The sequence below is a fragment of the Lissotriton helveticus genome, chromosome 2_1, assembly GCF_964261635.1.
Source record: "Lissotriton helveticus chromosome 2_1, aLisHel1.1, whole genome shotgun sequence".
Classification (NCBI taxonomy): Eukaryota; Metazoa; Chordata; class Amphibia; order Caudata; family Salamandridae; genus Lissotriton; species Lissotriton helveticus.
This window is the reverse complement of record NC_136059.1, coordinates 1032556317-1032576099: the sequence shown is the minus strand read 5'-3', so window position 1 is coordinate 1032576099 and position 19783 is coordinate 1032556317. Positions and strand designations below refer to the sequence as shown.

Here is a 19783-nt window from a genome sequence, read left to right as displayed (position 1 = left end):
CACATTATGATATTGTTTCGAAGTTGTCAGAAAACTGACAAAAACCGGAGCAGATCCACGTCAGAAAATGAGAAAAGGAAAGAAATTAAATCAGCACGCAAGGGTGGGGCATATATGTGGCTAAAAACATAATTACTAGGGTGCTATCGAGCCAATGCACAGCTGCATGCCACCAGTTAGCGGCATGGGGGAGAATGGCTACGAAAACAAATCTGAATCCTGTTTGGTGTCTGGGGATTTTTTAAGGTGAGGACTTTGCAGTTAGAAGTATCCATCAGGAATGATTCTTTGTTCCAAATGAGAAAATAATGTCTGATATAGAAACTATTATCGACATTACCATACATGAACTGAAGGGAATTTATGGCTAAGGACTGAAACCTAAAATATCCACAACTTCTTTAGTTGAAGTCTTCTATGCAACCATAACCCTCACCTATTCTGCCTCCTGTGACATCCTATCAGGTCATAAGTAGTGCCTGGAGAGGAAGACAATTATGTTTCTGTAGTTCACCAAACGATAACTTGCAAATGATAACAGTACTTCGGTGTTCGACTAACTAGAACATCCCTTTGGCTTATATCTTTTAAAGGAATTTGAACAGGCACCATTGTTTCATCTCAGTAAAGAACCATAACTTCCTTGTAAAAATGTTTTTCCTTGAAATAGATGTACATATGCATTGCCATATGTGGCGAGTTCATGTGGTGAAAGGTGATATAAAATAAAGTACAGAGAATAATGTAAAAATAAACAACATTGACAAAAGGATGGCAAATCAATTAGAAATTATGATGGTGTGGAAATCCCCAAAAATCTTTTGTGATATAAGCACTTCCATAAATGTTTGGCATGCATTCCTGCTCCATCCTACAAGTACCATTATTAGCTGTCAAATTGCACAACACCGTGTACTCATTAGAACTTGACCTACAAACTGTTTAATAGAGATACCTGCAACCATGAATTTATCACTGAAAAAATAAACTATCAATACAACCATTTAAGTATGACTCACTTTCCCCTTCTTGTAGCATTTTCAAAAGCTGTGCATTTCTTGCCTTCACCTCCTTGTACTTTACCTGTGATGAAACAATATAAATATATAATTAAAGTATGACCAAGTTAAATGGATAAAAAGGTTTAAATCCTATGCTACAGATTTCAAAAACGATCTCTAAATATATAAAAAGGCATTTGAAAGTCAAGCGTAAAAATAATTACGACAAACTGCATGGATGAGGTTTTTATTCTAGCCAACTGTGGATCTGCACATGGATTTAATTTTTCTAGCTGCATGTCTGTGCTTAGATACAGAAAAGAAAAACATGCATGTAAATGGTTCTCCGTCGGAAAATGGCTGGCCTCACAACCAATAGCTAACTACAGGCTAGAAAACCGATGTGGCAACACTAGAAGTATTATAAAAATAATTCATCTCAACCATCTATCATTGTCAAAAAAACAAATGGTAGTAATTTCAAACGTTCTTTAACTGCATTCCTCCTAATGCTGCAATTCTGAGTACTTAACAGATTTCCCCCGCACAATTCACTGATGTAACAGAAATGAATATGCTACTTACCAGTATGCATCTGTTCTTGGCATGTAGGGCTGCTGACATTCAGATCTATAGCATAGATCGCTGCCTAGTGTTGGGTCCGGATGATTGCACATTGTTGTCCTGGAAGAGTCTTCGAAGTATCACGAGATAGGTGGCTCCTCCCATGGACTACAGTGGGCATGGGCATCGGACTCAAACCTCAGATTGTTTTTAGCCATTGTGGCAAAGATGGAGTGTAACAGTGTAAGCGATGGCCATGCTAAGAGTAAGTGTAAAAGGTCTGCAGCCGCTACAGGCGCCGGGCGATATGGATGTCAGCAGCCCTACATGCCAAGAACAGATGCATACTGGTAAGTAGCATATTCAGTTCGAGGCATGTGGGCTGCTGAATTCATATCTATAGCATAGAATACATAGCAGTCCCTCCATTAGCGGCGTCCGCCTGTGCCAGCTGCAGAAGTCTGAAAAAGTGTTTTAAGAACAGCCTGCCCTACAGCTGCCTGCTGCTTGGAGTGCACATCTACACAGTAATGCTTAGTAAATGTATGTGGTGTAGACCATGTGGCTGCTCTACAAATATCTTCCAAAGGGATATTACCAAGGAAAGCCATGGAGGCCCCCAACTTGCGGGTGGAGTGGGCCCTGGGGGGGACCGTTAAAGTGCGCTTAGCCTTGTGATAGCAAATCTGAATACACTTAACGATCCACCTGGCTATCCCTGCTTTGGAAATGGGGTTGCCTTTGTGCTGGGCTGAAAAGGCAACAAAAAGCTGTTGTGTCTTTCTAAAGTCTTTGGTCCTATCAATGTAGTACATCAATGCTCGTTTGACATCAAGAGTGTGGAGCATTCTTTCGGCTACCGTCTCAGGGTTTTGAAAGAACGTGGGCAGTTCAATGGTCTGATTGACATGAAATTGCGAAACCACTTTAGGAAGAAATTTAGGGTTAGTGCGCAGCACCACCCTGTTGGAGTGAATTTGAATGAATGGCTCTTGTACAGTGAGCGCCTGTAGCTCACTAACACGTCGTAGAGACGTAATGGCAATGAGAAAAGCCACTTTCCATGTTAAGAACTGAATCTCACATGAATGTAGAGGCTCAAAAGGAGGGCCCATCAACCTGGTGAGGACCACATTGAGGTTCCATACAGGAGCTGGCGGGGTCCTTGGAGGGATGACTCGCTTTAGCCCTTCTAGGAAGGCTTTAATGGCAGGCACCCTGAAAACAGAGAGGTGCTGCCTGTTTTGGAGATAAGCCGCTATGGCGGATAAGTGTATCCGAATGAAAGCATATGCTAGATTGCATTTGTAAAGATGTAACAAATAACAGATGATGTTAGGAATGGATGCATCTAGCGGGTTGATGTGATGTTCTGTACAGTAAATGACAAAACGCTTCCATTTTGCTGCATAGCAGGCCCTAGTGGTGGGCTTTCTTGCTTCCCGGATGATGTCCATGCATTCAGGAGGCAAATCAAGGTATGTATGTATGTATGTATGTATAGCCAAACTCTAAGACCTCAGGAGCCAGATCGCCAGATTGAGCTGTTGCGGATCTGGATGCTGAATGTCGCCATGGTTCTGCGTCAAGAGCCTGGGAGTGAGGCGCAGCCTTTGATGCGGTACCACGGAGAGTTCTAGAAACGTGGTGTACCATGGTTGGCATGCCCACGTTGGAGCAACCAGGATGAGTGTCATCGAGTGTTGCTTTAGCTTTCGTGCCACCAGCGGTATGAGAGGTGCTGGGGGAAAAGCGTACGCAAATCTGCCTGACCAGTTCATCCATATCGCATTGGCCTGCGACTGTGGGTGCGGGAACCTGGCGGCAAAGCTTTGGCATTTTGCGTTTTCCCTTGTGGCAAACAGGTCTATCTCTGGATGACCCCACTGCTGGAAGTACGGGTGGAGTACTGATGGGTGTAACTCCCACTCGTGCATCTGGTGGCTGTATCTGCTGAGCAGATCCGCCATCTGATTGTCCTTGCCTGGGAGGTGTTCCGCCATGAAGAAGATGTTCCTCTGAATGGCCCACTTCCACATGCTCTGAGCCAGATGAGACAACTGTGGAGAGTGTGTACCTCCCTGCTTTTGGATGTAGTACATGGCCGTCATGTTGTCCGTCCGGATCAACACGACCTTGTTGCACAGATGTACTTTGAAGGACTTCAGTGCCATGAAGATCGCCATCAGTTCTAGATAGTTGATGTGCATCTTCTTTTGCTGCGTCGTCCATAGTCCCTGCACCGTGTAGTGGAGTACATGAGCTCCCCATCCCTGGGGAGATGCGTCCGTCGTCAGGATAATCTGTGGCACAGGCTCTTGGAACGGTCGGCCCTTGCAAAGGTTGTGTGGATTCCACCAATGCAGAGAGTTGTATGCCCGACCGGTCACCAACACTAGGTCGTTCAACTGTCCTTGAGCCTGAGTCCACTGATGTGCCAAGCATTCTTGGAGCGGACGCATATGTAGCCTCGCGTGCGGGACTATGAAGATGCAGGAGGCCATCATGCCTATCAACTGCATGAACACTCTCGCTGGAAGTGAGTGTTGCGGTCTGAACTTTTGGATAAGCGACTGGATGTTGTCGAACCTCACTGAATTTGGCTGAGCCGTGGCCGCCAGAGTATCTATCGTCGCTCCCAGTTACTGCCGCACATGGGCTGGCTGAATGTGCGACTTCGGATTGTTCAGTGAGAAGCCCAGACCGTGAAGAAGGTGAATGGTGTGGGACATGTCGGCGGCGCACTGCTGGGCTGACTTCGCCTGAACCAGCCAGTCGTCCAGATAAGGGTAGACATGGACGTTTTGTCTCCTGAGATGCGCAGCCACTGTCGCCAGACATTTTGTGAACACTCTGGGGGCTGTGGTCACTCCAAGAGGAAGGACCTTGAATTGATAATGCCAATTCTGAATGGTGAATCTGAGGTATTTCCTGTGTGATGGATGGAGTGGAATGTGAAAGTAAGCATCCTTGAGATCCAAGGTTGCGAGGAAGTCTCCCTGATTGAGCAACGGAAGAACCTGCTGCAGTGTTAGCATGTGGAAGTGTTCTGAGAGAATGCACTGGTTTAGGGGCCTGAGGTCCAGAATAGGCCTGAGGGACCCGTCCTTCTTTGGGATTAAGAAGTACAGGGAATACACCCCTGTGCCTTCTTCCCCCACTGGCACGAGCTCGATTGCGCCTTTTTGCAGCATGACAAGAACCTCCTGCTGCAATAAGTGCAAATGCTCTGTGGACATAGGACGGTGTTTTGGTGGTATGTTGGGTGGAGTGGATGTTAGCTCCAAACAATAGCCGAACTGGATAAGTTTCCTGACCCACCTGTCTGTGGTGATGGATTTCCAGACTGGCAGGAACTGCTGGAGTCTCCCCCCGACAGGTGTTGGATGGTCATGGGGCAGTGACAGAGAGTCACTGTTTGTTGGTGGCGGAGGAACGGGAGTTGTTGTTGCCCCTGCCTCTGCACTTGGTGCTGTTGCCCCGGTATCCTCCTCTACTCTGCTTGGTGTAAGAGGATTGCGCCCCACCTTTAGTGAACTGTGTTTGTTGGGACATCTGGCCTCTGGAAACACCTCTATGGCCTGAGCGACGAAAAGTGCTCCCCCGAAACTGTTGGGACTGGAGAGCCCCCATGGACTTGGCAGTCTCGGTATCCTTCTTTATTTTTTCCAGGGTGGTATCCACCTCAGGACCAAATAATCTGTCAGGGTTTACCGGCTGGTTAAGGATGGTAGTTTGTATTTCCGGCTTAAAACCGGAGATCCTAAGCCATGCCTGACGTCTCAGCATCACACTGGTATTAATTGCCCTGGCTGCAGTGTCCGCAACATCTAGTGCACACTTAATGGAGCGTTAGAGATGAGCTTCCCTTCCTGAATAAGCATCTCCCCTGCCTCCTTATATTGGTCTGGTAGATGCTGCAACAGGGTCTCTAGTGTGTCGTAGTGTGCCCTGTCGTATCTAGCCAAGAGTGCCTGCGTGTTAGAGATACGCCAGATATTGGCCGCCTGAGCTGCTACTCTCTTTCCTGATGCCTCCAGTACTTTCGATTCTTTGTCTGGGGGAGGAGCTTCACCAGTGGTCTGCGAGTTCGCCCTCTTGCGGGCATTAGAAACTACCAGAGAGTCCAATGGCAACTGGCCCTTGATGTAGGTAGGATCGCCAGGTGCCGGTCTGTATTTTTTCTCAATTCTAGGGTTGACTACCATTGACCGTGTGGGCTCCTTAAAAATGTCCGAAGCATGCTTAAGGACCCCCTTCAGCATTGGAAGAGTCTTTACAGTCTTTTCAGCAGTTGAGAAAGTGTCAAAGAGGAAGTCCACCTCAATAGGGTCAGCATGCATTTCAACGTCATGGTTTTTAGCTGCCCTCTCAATCAAGGCATTAAATACCGCAGAATCCTCAGTGGGAGAGGTCTTGACGTTGTACACCTGAGGGTCATGGGCGGTGTGCTGATCCCCTTGGTCACCTGCCACAACCCATGAGTCCTGTTGTTCATCAGGCTCTGTGTTGGTAGGAAAATTGTATTCCTCGTCCTCTTCCCCGGCATCCTCTCCTTCAGAATAAGTGGGTGAGGGTGTTGCAATTCTTGGAGTCTGAGGAACTATTGGTTCGACCAAGACTGGTGATTCTGAATCAGGCCTTTTGCGCTTCAGAGGAATTGTGTATGACTCCAAAGGCTGCGATGCTGTGATTTTTCTTTTGTAAATCGTAAGCTTTCCAGTGTCGGCATCGATGAAATGCTCCGACTGCTCCTCTAGCAAGGGCGGTCGATGCTTCAAGCTCCCAGCCGGCTGAGTCGGCTTCGATACCACAGAGTCCTTGGGCACCGATCGTGGTGCGAATGCCTTCGGCGGCAACGTGAAGAGGATTGGCGTCGAAATCTTTGGCGTTGGAACAGATTGCTTCGGGGTGGAAGTTGTCTTTGGTTCCGCCGTTGAAGCCTTGTCCCTAATTCGTTTGAGGGAGTCCGAGACCTGCTTCGTAAAGGAAGCGGATGGCTTAGTCGACCCGACAGCCGACCTCGGTCCACCAACATGGGAAGACTCGAGCGTCGATGACCTTGGCTTTTCCGTCCGAGGCGTAGGAGCATCCTTTTTAGGGACGCTACGATCTCTGTCCGTGGCAGCAGACGTCGACGCCGACGGTTTCGGATCGGCGGCCTGGACTACTGGCTTCTGTGCCCCAGTCTTCGGCTCAACGCCCTTGCTTGACTTCGGCTCGACGCCCTTTTTGGACTTCGGCTCGACGTCCTTGCCGGACTCCGACCCGACGCCCTTTTTGGACTTCGGCTCGACGTCCTTGACCATTTTCAGCACGACGCCTTTGCCCGACTTGACCGGGTCGATGGCTTTCTTCGGCTTCGATTGCCCCGACACCTCGGAAGACGACGGTGTTGATGGGGGAGCAGGTGTCTTCGGTTTCGATGGCGCCTCAACCTCTTTTGTTTTTGTCGACACCGATGGTTTCACTTTCGTTTTCGACAATGGCGGCTCTGCCGAAGTGTCCGTAGCCGGGCCGGAAGGCGGGGCCGTGGATGCTGGTATAAGGTCTTGGGTAAGGCCGTGTGGCGATCCCTCGACCTGAGCCTTTGTAATTGTTTGAACGGGGCATAGCTCTTCCTCTGAGCTATCTTCCATGGCCCCATAGGCCTCATTGTCGTCTCCTACCTCGTCGATGACTTCTTCTACGTCTTGGCCTTCGACATCCGCTTCGTAGTCGTATTCGATGTCCACCGTTGGAGGTGAAATCTGCATCTGAACCTCTTGTTCGTCTGCTTCTTCATCGTCGAAGATGTCCACCGGTGCCGGGGCCGAGCGCCGGGCCTCAAGGCGCGCCACGCGCCGAAGCCGAATCGTCTTCTTCTAACGAAACCTGGAACAAGCCATACAGTTGGCTTCGTCGTGGTCCGGCGACAGGCACTTGTTGCACACTGGGTGGACGTCAATGTGGGGATACTTAGATCCACACACGGGACAGTTCTTGAACGGGCTCCGTTCCATGCCGTCAAAAGTCTTGCTGCGTCGACTGGGCCTCGATCACCGAAGGGTCACACGACTCCCTGGATATCCGACTCGAACTGAGTCGGAACAGAACCGGGCACCGAACGCAAACAATACCGACGGTTCGAAAAAGGCCTTCGGGCCTCGAAAAAGTTTATAATGATTCCGAACTGGATATAACGAAATTACATCCGAACCCAATGGCGGAAAAAAAACAATCTGAGGATGGAGTCGATGCCCATGCGCACTGTAGTCCAGGGGAGGAGCCACCTATCTTATGATACTTCGAAGACTCTTCCAGGACAACAATGTGCAATCATCCGGACCCAACACTAGGCGGCGATCTATGCTATAGATATGAATTAGATTCAGAAAAGGGGGTGGTGATGAACAGAGTGTCTGAATTAAGCAGACCACTCTTACCCAGTCCAAAGATCAGGGCTTGATCCTTCACCGTTTTTTAGCTCACTGCACCATCCCAGCTCAGAACCTGGCTACATGCAAATTAGTCTGTTCCTGTCCCAGTGCATGATGGGAACAGGGCAAACCAAACTACCAAGCCAATTCTTATACTGGCAAGGAAACAAGCTACCGGGGACCGGTTTCTGGCATTTCAGCCTCGTCGGCCCGGCTTGCTTGAATCCTGATGGTGCAATGAGCAAGGGACTCACATCTGAGTATACCCTTCCACGCTTATGGTGGACAAAATGATTCAGAAAAGGGGGTGGTGATGAACAGAGTGTCTGAATTAAGCAGACCACTCTTACCCAGTCCAAAGATCAGGGCTTGATCCATCACCGTTTTTTTAGCTCACTGCGCCATCCCAGCTCAGAACCTGGCTACATGCAAATTAGTCTGTTCCTGTCCCAGTGCATGATGGGAACAGGACAAACCAAACTAACAAGCCAATTCTTATACTGGGAAGGAAACAAGCTACCGGGGACCGGTTTCTGGCATTTCAGCCTCGTCGGCCCGGCTTGCTTGAATCCTGATGGTTTAATGAGCAAGGGACTCACATCTGAGTATACCCTTCCACGCTTATGGTGGACAAAATGATTCAGAAAAGGGGGTGGTGATGAACAAAGTGTCTGAATTAAGCAGACCACTCTTACCCATTCCAAAGATCAGGGCTTGATCCATCACCGTTTTTTAGCTCACTGCACCATCCCAGCTCAGAACCTGGCTACATGCAAATTAGTCTGTTCCTGTCCCAGTGCATGATGGGAACAGGGCAAACCAAACTACCAAGCCAATTCTTATACTGGGAAGGAAACAAGCTATCGGGGACCGGTTTCTGGCATTTCAGCCTCGTCGGCCCGGCTTGCTTGAATCCTGATAGGTGTGGCAGGGTATACTCAGACATGAGTCCCTTGCTCACTGCACCATCAGGATTCAAGCAAGCCGGGCCGAAGACGGCTGCAATGCCAGAAACCGGTCCCCGGAAGCTTGTTTCCTTTCCAGTAAAGAATTGGCTTGGTAGTTTGGTCTGCCCTGTTCCATTGATGCACTGGGCCAGGGACAGACTAATTTGCATGTAGCCAGGTTCTGAGCTGGGATGGTGCAGTGAGCTAAAAAACGGTGATGGATCAAGCCCTGATCTTTTGACTGGGTATGAGTGTTCTGTTTAATTCAGATGCTCTGTCCATCACCACCCCCTTTTCAGAATCGTTTTGGCCACTATAGGAGTGGCAGGGTATGCTCAGACATGAGTCCCTTGCTCACTGCACCATCAGGATTCAAGCAAGCCGGGCCGAAGACGGCTGCAATGCCAGAAACCGGTCCCCGGAAGCTTGTTTCCTTTCCAGTAAAGAATTGGCTTGGTAGTTTGGTCTGCCCTGTTCCATTGATGCACTGGGCCAGGGACAGACTAATTTGCATGTAGCCAGGTTCTGAGCTGGGATGGTGCAGTGAGCTAAAAAACGGTGATGGATCAAGCCCTGATCTTTTGACTGGGTATGAGTGTTCTGTTTAATTCAGATGCTCTGTCCATCACCACCCCCTTTTCAGAATCGTTTTGGCCACTATAGGAGTGGCAGGGTATGCTCAGACATGAGTCCCTTGCTCACTGCATCATCAGGATTCAAGCAAGCCGGGCTGAAGGCGGCTGCAATGCCAGAAACCGGTCCCCGGAAGCTTGTTTCCATTCCAGTAAAGAATTGGCTTGGTAGTTTGGTCTGCCCTGTTCCGTTGATGCACTGGGCCAGGGACAGACTAATTTGCATGTAGCCAGGTTCTGAGCTGGGATGGTGCAGTGAGCTAAAATACGGTGATGGATCAAGCCCTGATCTTTTGACTGGGTATGAGTGTTCTGTTTAATTCAGATGCTCTGTCCATCACCACCCCCTTTTCAGAATCGTTTTGGCCACTATAGGAGTGGCAGGGTATGCTCAGACATGAGTCCCTTGCTCACTGCACCATCAGGATACAAGCAAGCCGGGCCGAAGACGGCTGCAATGCCAGAAACCGGTCCTCGGAAGCTTGTTTCCTTTCCAGTAAAGAATTGGCTTGGTAGTTTGGTCTGCCCTGCTCCATTGATGCACTGGGCCAGGGATAGACTAATTTGCATGTAGCCAGGTTCTGAGCTGGGATGGTGCAGTGAGCTAAAAAACGGTGATGGATCAAGCCCTGATCTTTTGACTGGGTATGAGTGTTCTGTTTAATTCAGATGCTCTGTCCATCACCACCCCCTTTTCAGAATCGTTTTGGCCACTATAGGAGTGGCAGGGTATGCTCAGACATGAGTCCCTTGCTCACTGCACCATCAGGATTCAAGCAAGCCGGGCCGAAGACGGCTGCAATGCCAGAAACCGGTCCCCGGAAGCTTGTTTCCTTTCCAGTAAAGAATTGGCTTGGTAGTTTGGTCTGCCCTGCTCCATTGATGCACTGGGCCAGGGACAGACTAATTTGCACGTAGCCAGGTTCTGAGCTGGGATGGTGCAGTGAGCTAAAAACGGTGATGGATCAAGCCCTGATCTTTTGACTGGGTATGAGTGTTCTGTTTAATTCAGATGCTCTGTCCATCACCACCCCCTTTTCAGAATCGTTTTGGCCACTATAGGAGTGGCAGGGTATGCTCAGACATGAGTCCCTTGCTCACTGCACCATCAGGATTCAAGCAAGCCGGGCCGAAGACGGCTGCAATGCCAGAAACCGGTCCCCGGAAGCTTGTTTCCTTTCCAGTAAAGAATTGGCTTGGTAGTTTGGTCTGCCCTGCTCCATTGATGCACTGGGCCAGGGACAGACTAATTTGCATGTAGCCAGGTTCTGAGCTGGGATGGTGCAGTGAGCTAAAAAACGGTGATGGATCAAGCCCTGATCTTTTGACTGGGTATGAGTGTTCTGTTTAATTCAGATGCTCTGTCCATCACCACCCCCTTTTCAGAATCGTTTTGGCCACTATAGGAGTGGCAGGGTATGCTCAGACATGAGTCCCTTGCTCACTGCATCATCAGGATTCAAGCAAGCCGGGCCGAAGACGGCTGCAATGCCAGAAACCGGTCCCCGGAAGCTTGTTTCCTTTCCAGTAAAGAATTGGCTTGGTAGTTTGGTCTGCCCTGTTCCATTGATGCACTGGGCCAGGGACAGACTAATTTGCATGTAGCCAGGTTCTGAGCTGGGATGGTGCAGTGAGCTAAAATACGGTGATGGATCAAGCCCTGATCTTTTGACTGGGTATGAGTGTTCTGTTTAATTCAGATGCTCTGTCCATCACCACCCCCTTTTCAGAATCGTTTTGGCCACTATAGGAGTGGCAGGGTATGCTCAGACATGAGTCCCTTGCTCACTGCACCATCAGGATTCAAGCAAGCCGGGCCGAAGACGGCTGCAATGCCAGAAACCGGTCCCCGGAAGCTTGTTTCCTTTCCAGTAAAGAATTGGCTTGGTAGTTTGGTCTGCCCTGTTCCATTGATGCACTGGGCCAGGGATAGACTAATTTGCATGTAGCCAGGTTCTGAGCTGGGATGGTGCAGTGAGCTAAAAAACGGTGATGGATCAAGCCCTGATCTTTTGACTGGGTATGAGTGTTCTGTTTAATTCAGATGCTCTGTCCATCACCACCCCCTTTTCAGAATCGTTTTGGCCACTATAGGAGTGGCAGGGTATGCTCAGACATGAGTCCCTTGCTCACTGCACCATCAGGATTCAAGCAAGCCGGGCTGAAGACGGCTGCAATGCCAGAAACCGGTCCCCGGAAGCTTGTTTCCTTTCCAGTAAAGAATTGGCTTGGTAGTTTGGTCTGCCCTGTTCCATTGATGCACTGGGCCAGGGACAGACTAATTTGCATGTAGCCAGGTTCTGAGCTGGGATGGTGCAGTGAGCTAAAAAACGGTGATGGATCAAGCCCTGATCTTTTGACTGGGTATGAGTGTTCTGTTTAATTCAGATGCTCTGTCCATCACCACCCCCTTTTCAGAATAGATATGAATTCAGCAGCCCACATGCCTCGAACATGTAAGATTTGTCTGTACTATACTGAAATCGTAATTTCTCTCCAAATTGTCCCTTTTGCATAAAATATCTCTACGCTCTAAGTCTAGTCACTTGGTGATTTAAAAGTTCAACTTGTAGTCAACGAAACAAAATGATGAGTAGTAGTGTCAAACTCTGTATGAATATGATTGTACTATGACACCACCGTTACCAGAGGTTGCCAAGGTAAGAATTTCAATTACAAAAATTAATTTTAAAATGAGTGGAGCCATGCATGCTCCCATCAATCTGTTTTTTCCATCCAAAACCTCCAGAGGAAAGGAGGAAGGGAGTACACTTAAGGCCTGATTCCCTGAAGTACACCTGATAGAGTCCAAGGGTTTTGTGCAATGGACTTCCAGCCAACTGATCCCACTGGGATAGGGTGCTATACAGCTCATAATGGGATGCTTCTTTCTTCATTAGAGGACGGAGTAGGTGGTGAAGCAGTTTTTGAAGTTTATTTCTCTCGCCTATTAGAACTCCTCTAATGAAAGGAGTGAAGGCTCTCGTGCTTGGTGTATAAAACATACATGTATTTTGCTCTGTAAAGAAAATGGTAATTGTTCTGGGATAGTTGAAAACCACACTTCTTATTAGTTTAAGAAGACTGTCTTGCATAAAATTTATTGTGAGGAGTCTAGGGCATCTTGCTAGCATGGTAATGTTTTACTGAGCGGTTTATGAAGACACACATTGTTTATAATTTCTTAAACAGCAGGTCTTACTGTTAATCAGTGGTAGGAGGTGGCTGTGAATTCACGCCCAACTGTGTGAAGGTAAGGTAGGGGCATGATCATTTTGAAGTTGCTTTGAAAATATATAATTATTATGTTTAATTAAAATAAGATGTACATCCCCTAGAGCCGTAAAATAATAGCCTTTATGGTCAGCAACAATATTTCAAACTCCAGAATGCTTAGTAGAAACAAGGATTCTGCCAGAGACCAACGTTCATGTGCCTGAAGACCAATCATAACTGATTCCCAGACATTCTCCCTAGAGTTAATGGTGATGTGGATCCGCAGGAGCAAAACAATATCATTACCAAAATCATGTCTCCTTGGAAACAATGAGAGAAGTCCAGATAATCACAATTGAGAATGCTCTGGGTTGAGTGAGGCTCAATCTCCTGATTCGAACAAAGCTGTGACGTTGTGTTCATTTCTCCGGATTGTGAGACTTATCAAGGTGACACATTTGATGCAAGAGGCCATAAATGCCAGAGCACTTGTTCATATCACACCAGGGAGAATGCTCATCTGGAAAAATGATGTACACACTCTATGGATGAGGTTGGAGAGGGTGAAAAAAGATGTCTTCAGGAAGTTGTGGCTCATTAAGTTCTAGGGAGGAAGATCCTTTAAAAGGTGACAAGGGAAGAATTCCTCACGCTTACCTGCTAAAGAGAATCCAACCCCTCCTCTAGAAAGAGATCTCTGACCAGCCATCCCTCAGTCCTGCGGAGATGTGCAATATTACGAAAAATGACTGCTGAGCACGGAAATGGTAGCGCTCAACCCAAAGGAAAGACACGTTGTACTGGAGATCCCCACACAAAACACAGGAAAATTCTGTCTGGAGCTCAACAAGTGGTATGGAACTACCCACAGGTGATATATTCCCAGACCAATATTTTGAAGGCCTTGTTGTGGTGAACACTAATCTTATCTACTTCCTCATCATACTCTGAGATCTTTGTCTCTTGTTAAGGCAGGCAATGAACTAACTATGGTCGGACCACCTCAAAAAAGCAAGTACAGCATTGCAGCTCATCAAAACCACTTAATACTTGGCACCCAGTCAGGGTGCAGGATAGGATCTCTTCAACTTCTTGGTGACATATTTTTCATCAAATGTGCTGTTATAGAGTATGCTTCTATGGACTCTAATTAATCAAAAAAGGATAAATCTGCATATCGAAAATTGCAGGCGCATACTATAAAGATACCTCGCTCGAAGTCTCACGTATTTAGTACCACAGTGCTCCAAGCGGGGAGGAGCAGCTACCAAACGCTTCGCAAAGGAAAAATAATTTCCAAATTAAAGCAGATACCCTCAAACACTTGTCACTTATAATAGCCCAAGGATAAGAGATCCAGTCAGTGCTGATATTCCAATTCGTCTTTATTCAATTGATTCACTCTAGCCAACATGATTTTTGTCAACTGACTGTTAGGGACAGCGACCATATAATACACCAGAATAGCTATCAGTACGTAGCAGACCAAAACCCCCTATGCCAAATTACTTATTGTGAAGTTTTGGACATTACATTTGAAATGTGATTTCTCAAAATGCATCATCCACGTATTTCTTACTGTGACTAATTCACCCACGTGCTCCAATTTATAGTACGGTAAGCAAACCTTAGAACAACAAAATTCCCAAGTGTGATGCAACAACTAGTTTACTCCCTATGAAAAAACTAAGTAGTGCCCATAAGGCAAGTGTAAGCGCCCCCTATTATCAGGAACCCAAGCATAGTCCACATCATAATATTTAAATGCTAGTTAAATGGCAGACCCACCTACACATCTCCAATATCAAACAATCCAAAAATGGAATTCTGACATGTATTACTCTCCAGTATAAAAACAACCAAAACCCACTGTCCATAAAAACATTACAATTCATTGTATTTTACTAATTGGTTATACAATAAATTGGATGCACTTACACAGAATTGTGTGCAATACGTGGATGACATCGTGAGGAACCACGTTTCAAACAATGTCCTAAAACTACACAATAAAACATGTGGTGTAGAAATCAAGTTCCTCCTCATATCAACCCCAAAATGTTCCACCATCAATAAACCCTGCCTCAATACACACTGTGTTAAACTGCAACCCTTTAATTTTGGGGTGCACTGAATTTCTGGGATTTCTGGACAGGAATGTGAACCTTCAAGCACACATCAATACACTAGCAAAAGGAGAAAAGGTACAGATTAAACTCATAAGAAGAATGAATTCTTACATTATAAGAAGAATGAATTCTTACATTATACAAAGTTTCAGCTTAAACTCATCGGAGGAATTCATTGTCAGATTACTGAGGCAAAAGTAAATCAACTACTAAGGCTGTTAACTGTAGACTTTGAAAACTATATACTAATAGGAATTCCCAGGCTACACCCTACTCCTCTTCAAGTATCTATGCAAGAAGTTGCTAAGCTGGCCAATGGCTGAATAAAATCGTGTTGTACCTCTCGAATCCCGATGAAACAAAAATGGCTCTCCACGGATGCAGGAAGCATTAAGAAATTAGCATGCATTTCCCATAAGGCACTCCAATCTTGTACTTCATTTCTCTTCATCAATAACTGGTCATCACAGGAGGTAAGCACCATCTTCAGAGTTCTAACAACCTTTTCGAAATTCCAACCTTTCAAATGTCAAAAACAGTAAAGCAATACTTCTGTGGGGGAGCAAGCTCTAAAACTGTATCCCAACAGTTACCTGAAAAGAAAACCTTCCTATGTATCTGTCACAAAGAGCTGAAATCCCTATTGCAACATCACCTTTTTCCTCCAAAGGGGAAACAAAATTGCCAAAAATCGTTTATTTATACTGCCTCTGAGGGAGCTCCTAGAAATAAGATTGATATATGTTTTTATTGATATACTTTGTAACCTACTCATATTTTTTGTAAATATGTTTCTTCTTCCTGTGTACATTAATGATACATTGTTGCCCGACCACTATGTGTTTAACATTTGTATATATGTTATATGCACCAATTGCTCGTGCAACCTTGATCCTATGTAAATCGCTATACCATCAATTTGGTCTGGGTCACATAGTACGAAGCAGATACTAAACAAATATAACAATGAAGTTTGTCACTTACCACACACTTCAGGTACTAACGAGGGCTTGGAGTCACAGGGGTGTAAAAACGAAATGGTTACTTACCAGTAGGATTTGTTTTGCAGCTTGAAGTAGTTTCTGGATTTACATGCTGTGCATTACTCCGCCATCTAGTGGTCCCTGGAACTGTCTATTTCTTGGCTGTGGGCATCAACCACCATTAGGTGGTATGTCCATCCCCTGTGTGATGTCTGACGGCATTCGGAACTACCTGTAAAGTGTTGCCATCTTCGGATCCTTTTTTTTGCTTTCCTTTTTTGATGTAGTTATTCTTTTTAGGTCTCGCGTGGCGTTGCAGGGCACAGCCCTGCTCCGCGAGAGATTTTGTAAGAAAGGATTTTCAGAAGAGGGCTTTAAGCCCCACCCCTTCATTTCCATTGGCTGGGGTCACTGTTTATGCTAAACGGTGGCCTGCCATTGGAAATTAGGGTTTTTTGTTAACACCCTTCCTCTTCGAGCCGGACTGGCCCACCTGGTTTGCGTCGGTCGTGAAGACATTTCTTATCAGCTTGTTTATTTAACAAGCTGATAAGAAATGTCTTCACTTGAGCCGTGAAGGAGCATGCACCAGGCGTCCTGCAACCACGCTGGCTTCACGCCTGGAGCATGCACCAGTCAGCTCTCTCACTGGTCTGTCGCCGTCACAGAAACAGATGGCTCTCAGTCAGCTAATGAGAATTTACAAGCGTCACGCCCGGCCTGGGAGAACTTATGAACTATGGTACGCTATTGTGTGTCTAGTGGTTCTGCTGCCCCACAGCACATTCATTGTGGGGGCTGTCTCTCCGTTCCCATCTTTAATGCGTGTGCAGTCATGTGAAGCACGCTTTCGTTGTTTCTTTCTCATTCGTGTTGCTTTTGATATAAGTATATCCCTCGAATATATGCTCTGATTCTTTAACTCGTCCTGTCCGTTGGTCCCCTTGTGCCTCTGTAGAATTTAGTGCGATGCCCCATGACTTCGGCACTCACCCCTTGATCTCCCCACTTGTTCCAGGAAGACCTCCAGGCCAGGACATGAATTCAAGTCCAAAACAGCCAGCACTTCCGGGATGAGAGACGGAGATGGGAAGATCCATTCTAAGGGACGGGGATGTCGCGGTTTAGAGCGCCCCTCGAAGCTCCAGGAATAAGAAACTGTGACTAAACACTGCAGGTGCAAACGCCATTTCTTATCTCCCCTCTTCCCATTCTCCCTCTTCCTCAGTTCTGCGCTGTGTTCCAGCGATGCTCCCCTCCTGCTTTCTCACAGTGATTGGGCCGGTTGTCTTGGATACGCATGTACACTTGTGCAGCTACTGCTGCAAAACATGGCATCCTTTGTGAAGTTGCAGAGCAGGAGCCGCGAGATAAGGGAGGAAACTATCAGAGGAACAGGTACTACAACGCAGGGGAAACGAAGGAGCTCGCACAGGAAGACGTCCTTTATTCTGACCCTCAGTTGTGCTTTTTAATTACTTGTTTCCTTTTATAAATCTTTAAAATATTCATCCCTTCCAATACATGTCAAATATAAGTTCAAGTTAGACTTATTTAGTTGAGTAGTTCACAAATCACACAACGTTTATTTGTTGAGAGCCACGTGATCGATCCTAGAGCCAGTACAGCAAAGCTAAAGTTGCTGTGGTAGTATTGGCACTTAGTTCAAGCAAGACCAGAACAACGCAATGTGATTCTATTTCTACACTGAAATACCGATAAACTTAACAGGGAAACCGTTCCCTCTGGGCAAAACAAGGACTTGGCCGGTCCAAGCAAAAACAAGGTTCTTTTTTGGCTGGTGTGCACAAGACACTAGTTTGATCAGCCCAACTCCAGTCCAGGGGTACTGAGCCAAGAAGACCAGAATAAACAAAACAAGCATAAAAATACAATAGGTCTCGCCTTTCATTAAGTTAAAGCCATTTGCTATGCTATACAATACCATTAGAAAAGCAAATGGCTTTAACTTAATCAAAGGCGCGACCTATTGCATTTTAAATGCTTGTTTTGTTTTTCTTCCCATCTGGTTGCCTTTTTCCCCATTTCTGGAGTGGCGGGGGGGGGGGGGGGGGATGGGGGGAGGAGGGGGGAAATGGGCGCGGGTTGCATGCGAGTCCAGAAAAATATCCAAGCTGCAAAACTACTACTACTGGCAAGTAACCATTTATTTTTGCAGCATGAATCCTTTTCTGGATTTACAAGCTGTGCATTAGATTATATAGCGCTGTCCCTTCCCTTGGGTTGGTTAGGATGAAATGATGAAGTGCTAACAAACAGGTGTTGTAGTACCTTCTGCCCTACCTGTGCTTTCTTGTTCTTTTGAATGTCCAAACAATGTTTTGCAAAGGTGTGTGGGATGCCAATGTCGCTGCTGCGCAAATTGAGTTTGCTAAGAACGCCAGTGTGGCTCCCTTCTTTCTAGTGGAGTGGGCAGGGTCATCCCCGCTCTGCAACAGATAGTCTGTTTTGTTTCTACTATCCATCTTGAGATTGTTCCTTTAGTTACTGGGGAACCCTTGGTTGCTTTGGCGAAGGAGACAGACAACTGGTTGCCTTTACGAAACTGTTTTGTTTCTTGCAGATAGTACTTAAAGCCCTCTTTACATCCTTGTGTAGGGTTCTTTCCATCTGTATCTTAGGCTCTTTAAAGAAAGTTGGTAGCTGTATGCTTTGGTTGACATGAAAGTAGGTCATCACTTTGGGTAGAAACTGTGGGTTGGTTCTAAGCACCACTTTGTCCTTGTGTATTTGTAGGTTTTTTTTCCTGCCATTAACTGAATTAGAACTATGTTTAAGTTCCTCAATGAGGCTTGAACTGATGTCAGTGGTGAAATTAGTTTAGAACCCTCCAAGAACCCCGTTACCACTAGGGATGTGAAGAACCTATAACATGAAGTGCCCCTGGTGTAGGCTACTATTGCTGTCAGGTGTACCTTTGACGATGCATGGTTGCACAGATCATAGAAAGATAGCAATAAGGACACAACAGGACACAGTAATGACATACCTCACTCACCTGTTAGATACAGGTGAGTGAGGTATGTCATTACTGTGTCCTGTTTTGTCCTTATTGCCATCTTTCTATGACCTGTGCACCAGTGAATGTATCTGCTCCATTTTGTAGCACAACATTTCCTTGTGCTTGCCTTCCTTGTCTCCCAGGATTTCAATTGTCCTGGGCAGCAGCTGTAGATTCCCGAATTCTAGATATTCAGGAGCCAGGCCGCTAAATTGAGTGTTACTTGCTCCAGGAAGGGGGGTACACTCTCCCCTCTTCCATTGTCAGCAGATTTTGTTCAGCTTTGATTTTGATCATTTGACCCCTAGACATCTCTAGTAGGTCAGTGTACGAGGTCTGTCTGGCCCAATGTGGGGCTATGAGGTTGAGTCTTGTCCCTGATTGTCTGGCTTTCTTCAGCACCTTTGGGATTAGGGAAATCAGAGGAAAAGTGTATGCAAATTTCCTGACCAGTTTACTGACGGGGCATTCCCTTCTGGCTGATGGTGAGGAAACCTGGAGGCGAAGTGTTGCCATTTTGGGTTTTTTGCTGTTGCAAACAGGTCTATTTTTGGTCTCCTCCAGACCTTGATTTTTTTACAGGGTTTCTTGTTTTAGTTCCTATTTGTGGAAGCAGCTTTCCCATCTGCTTGGTCTGTCTGCCTCCATTTTTTGTTTTCCTGGTAGGTAACCTGTTTGCAGTGTGATCTTCCTAGGTATCGCCCATTATATATTTCTTGGGCTAACTTGCTCAGGGTGAACTAATTAGTGCCTTTCTGTTTGTTGAGATAAAACATGGTTGTTGCATTTTCTGTTTGGACTAGTACAGTTTGACCTGTTATGTGTGGTTGGAAAGGCCTGAGGGCTAGGTAAACTGTCTTAATTTCCAGG

At 46.4% G+C, this 19783-nt stretch overlaps 1 protein-coding gene across 3 annotated transcripts in view; it reads right to left on the bottom strand.

Moving 5' to 3' along the window:
• Positions 1–19783, bottom strand: part of GKAP1 (G kinase anchoring protein 1) — a 664789-nt gene that overhangs the window by 203112 nt on the left and 441894 nt on the right. For all 3 annotated transcript variants that reach the window (XM_078675829.1, XM_078675827.1, XM_078675828.1), the window contains exon 9: positions 1020–1083. In XM_078675829.1, the coding sequence (XP_078531955.1) occupies positions 1020–1083 (64 nt within the window). The remainder of the gene's footprint in view (positions 1–1019; positions 1084–19783) is intronic.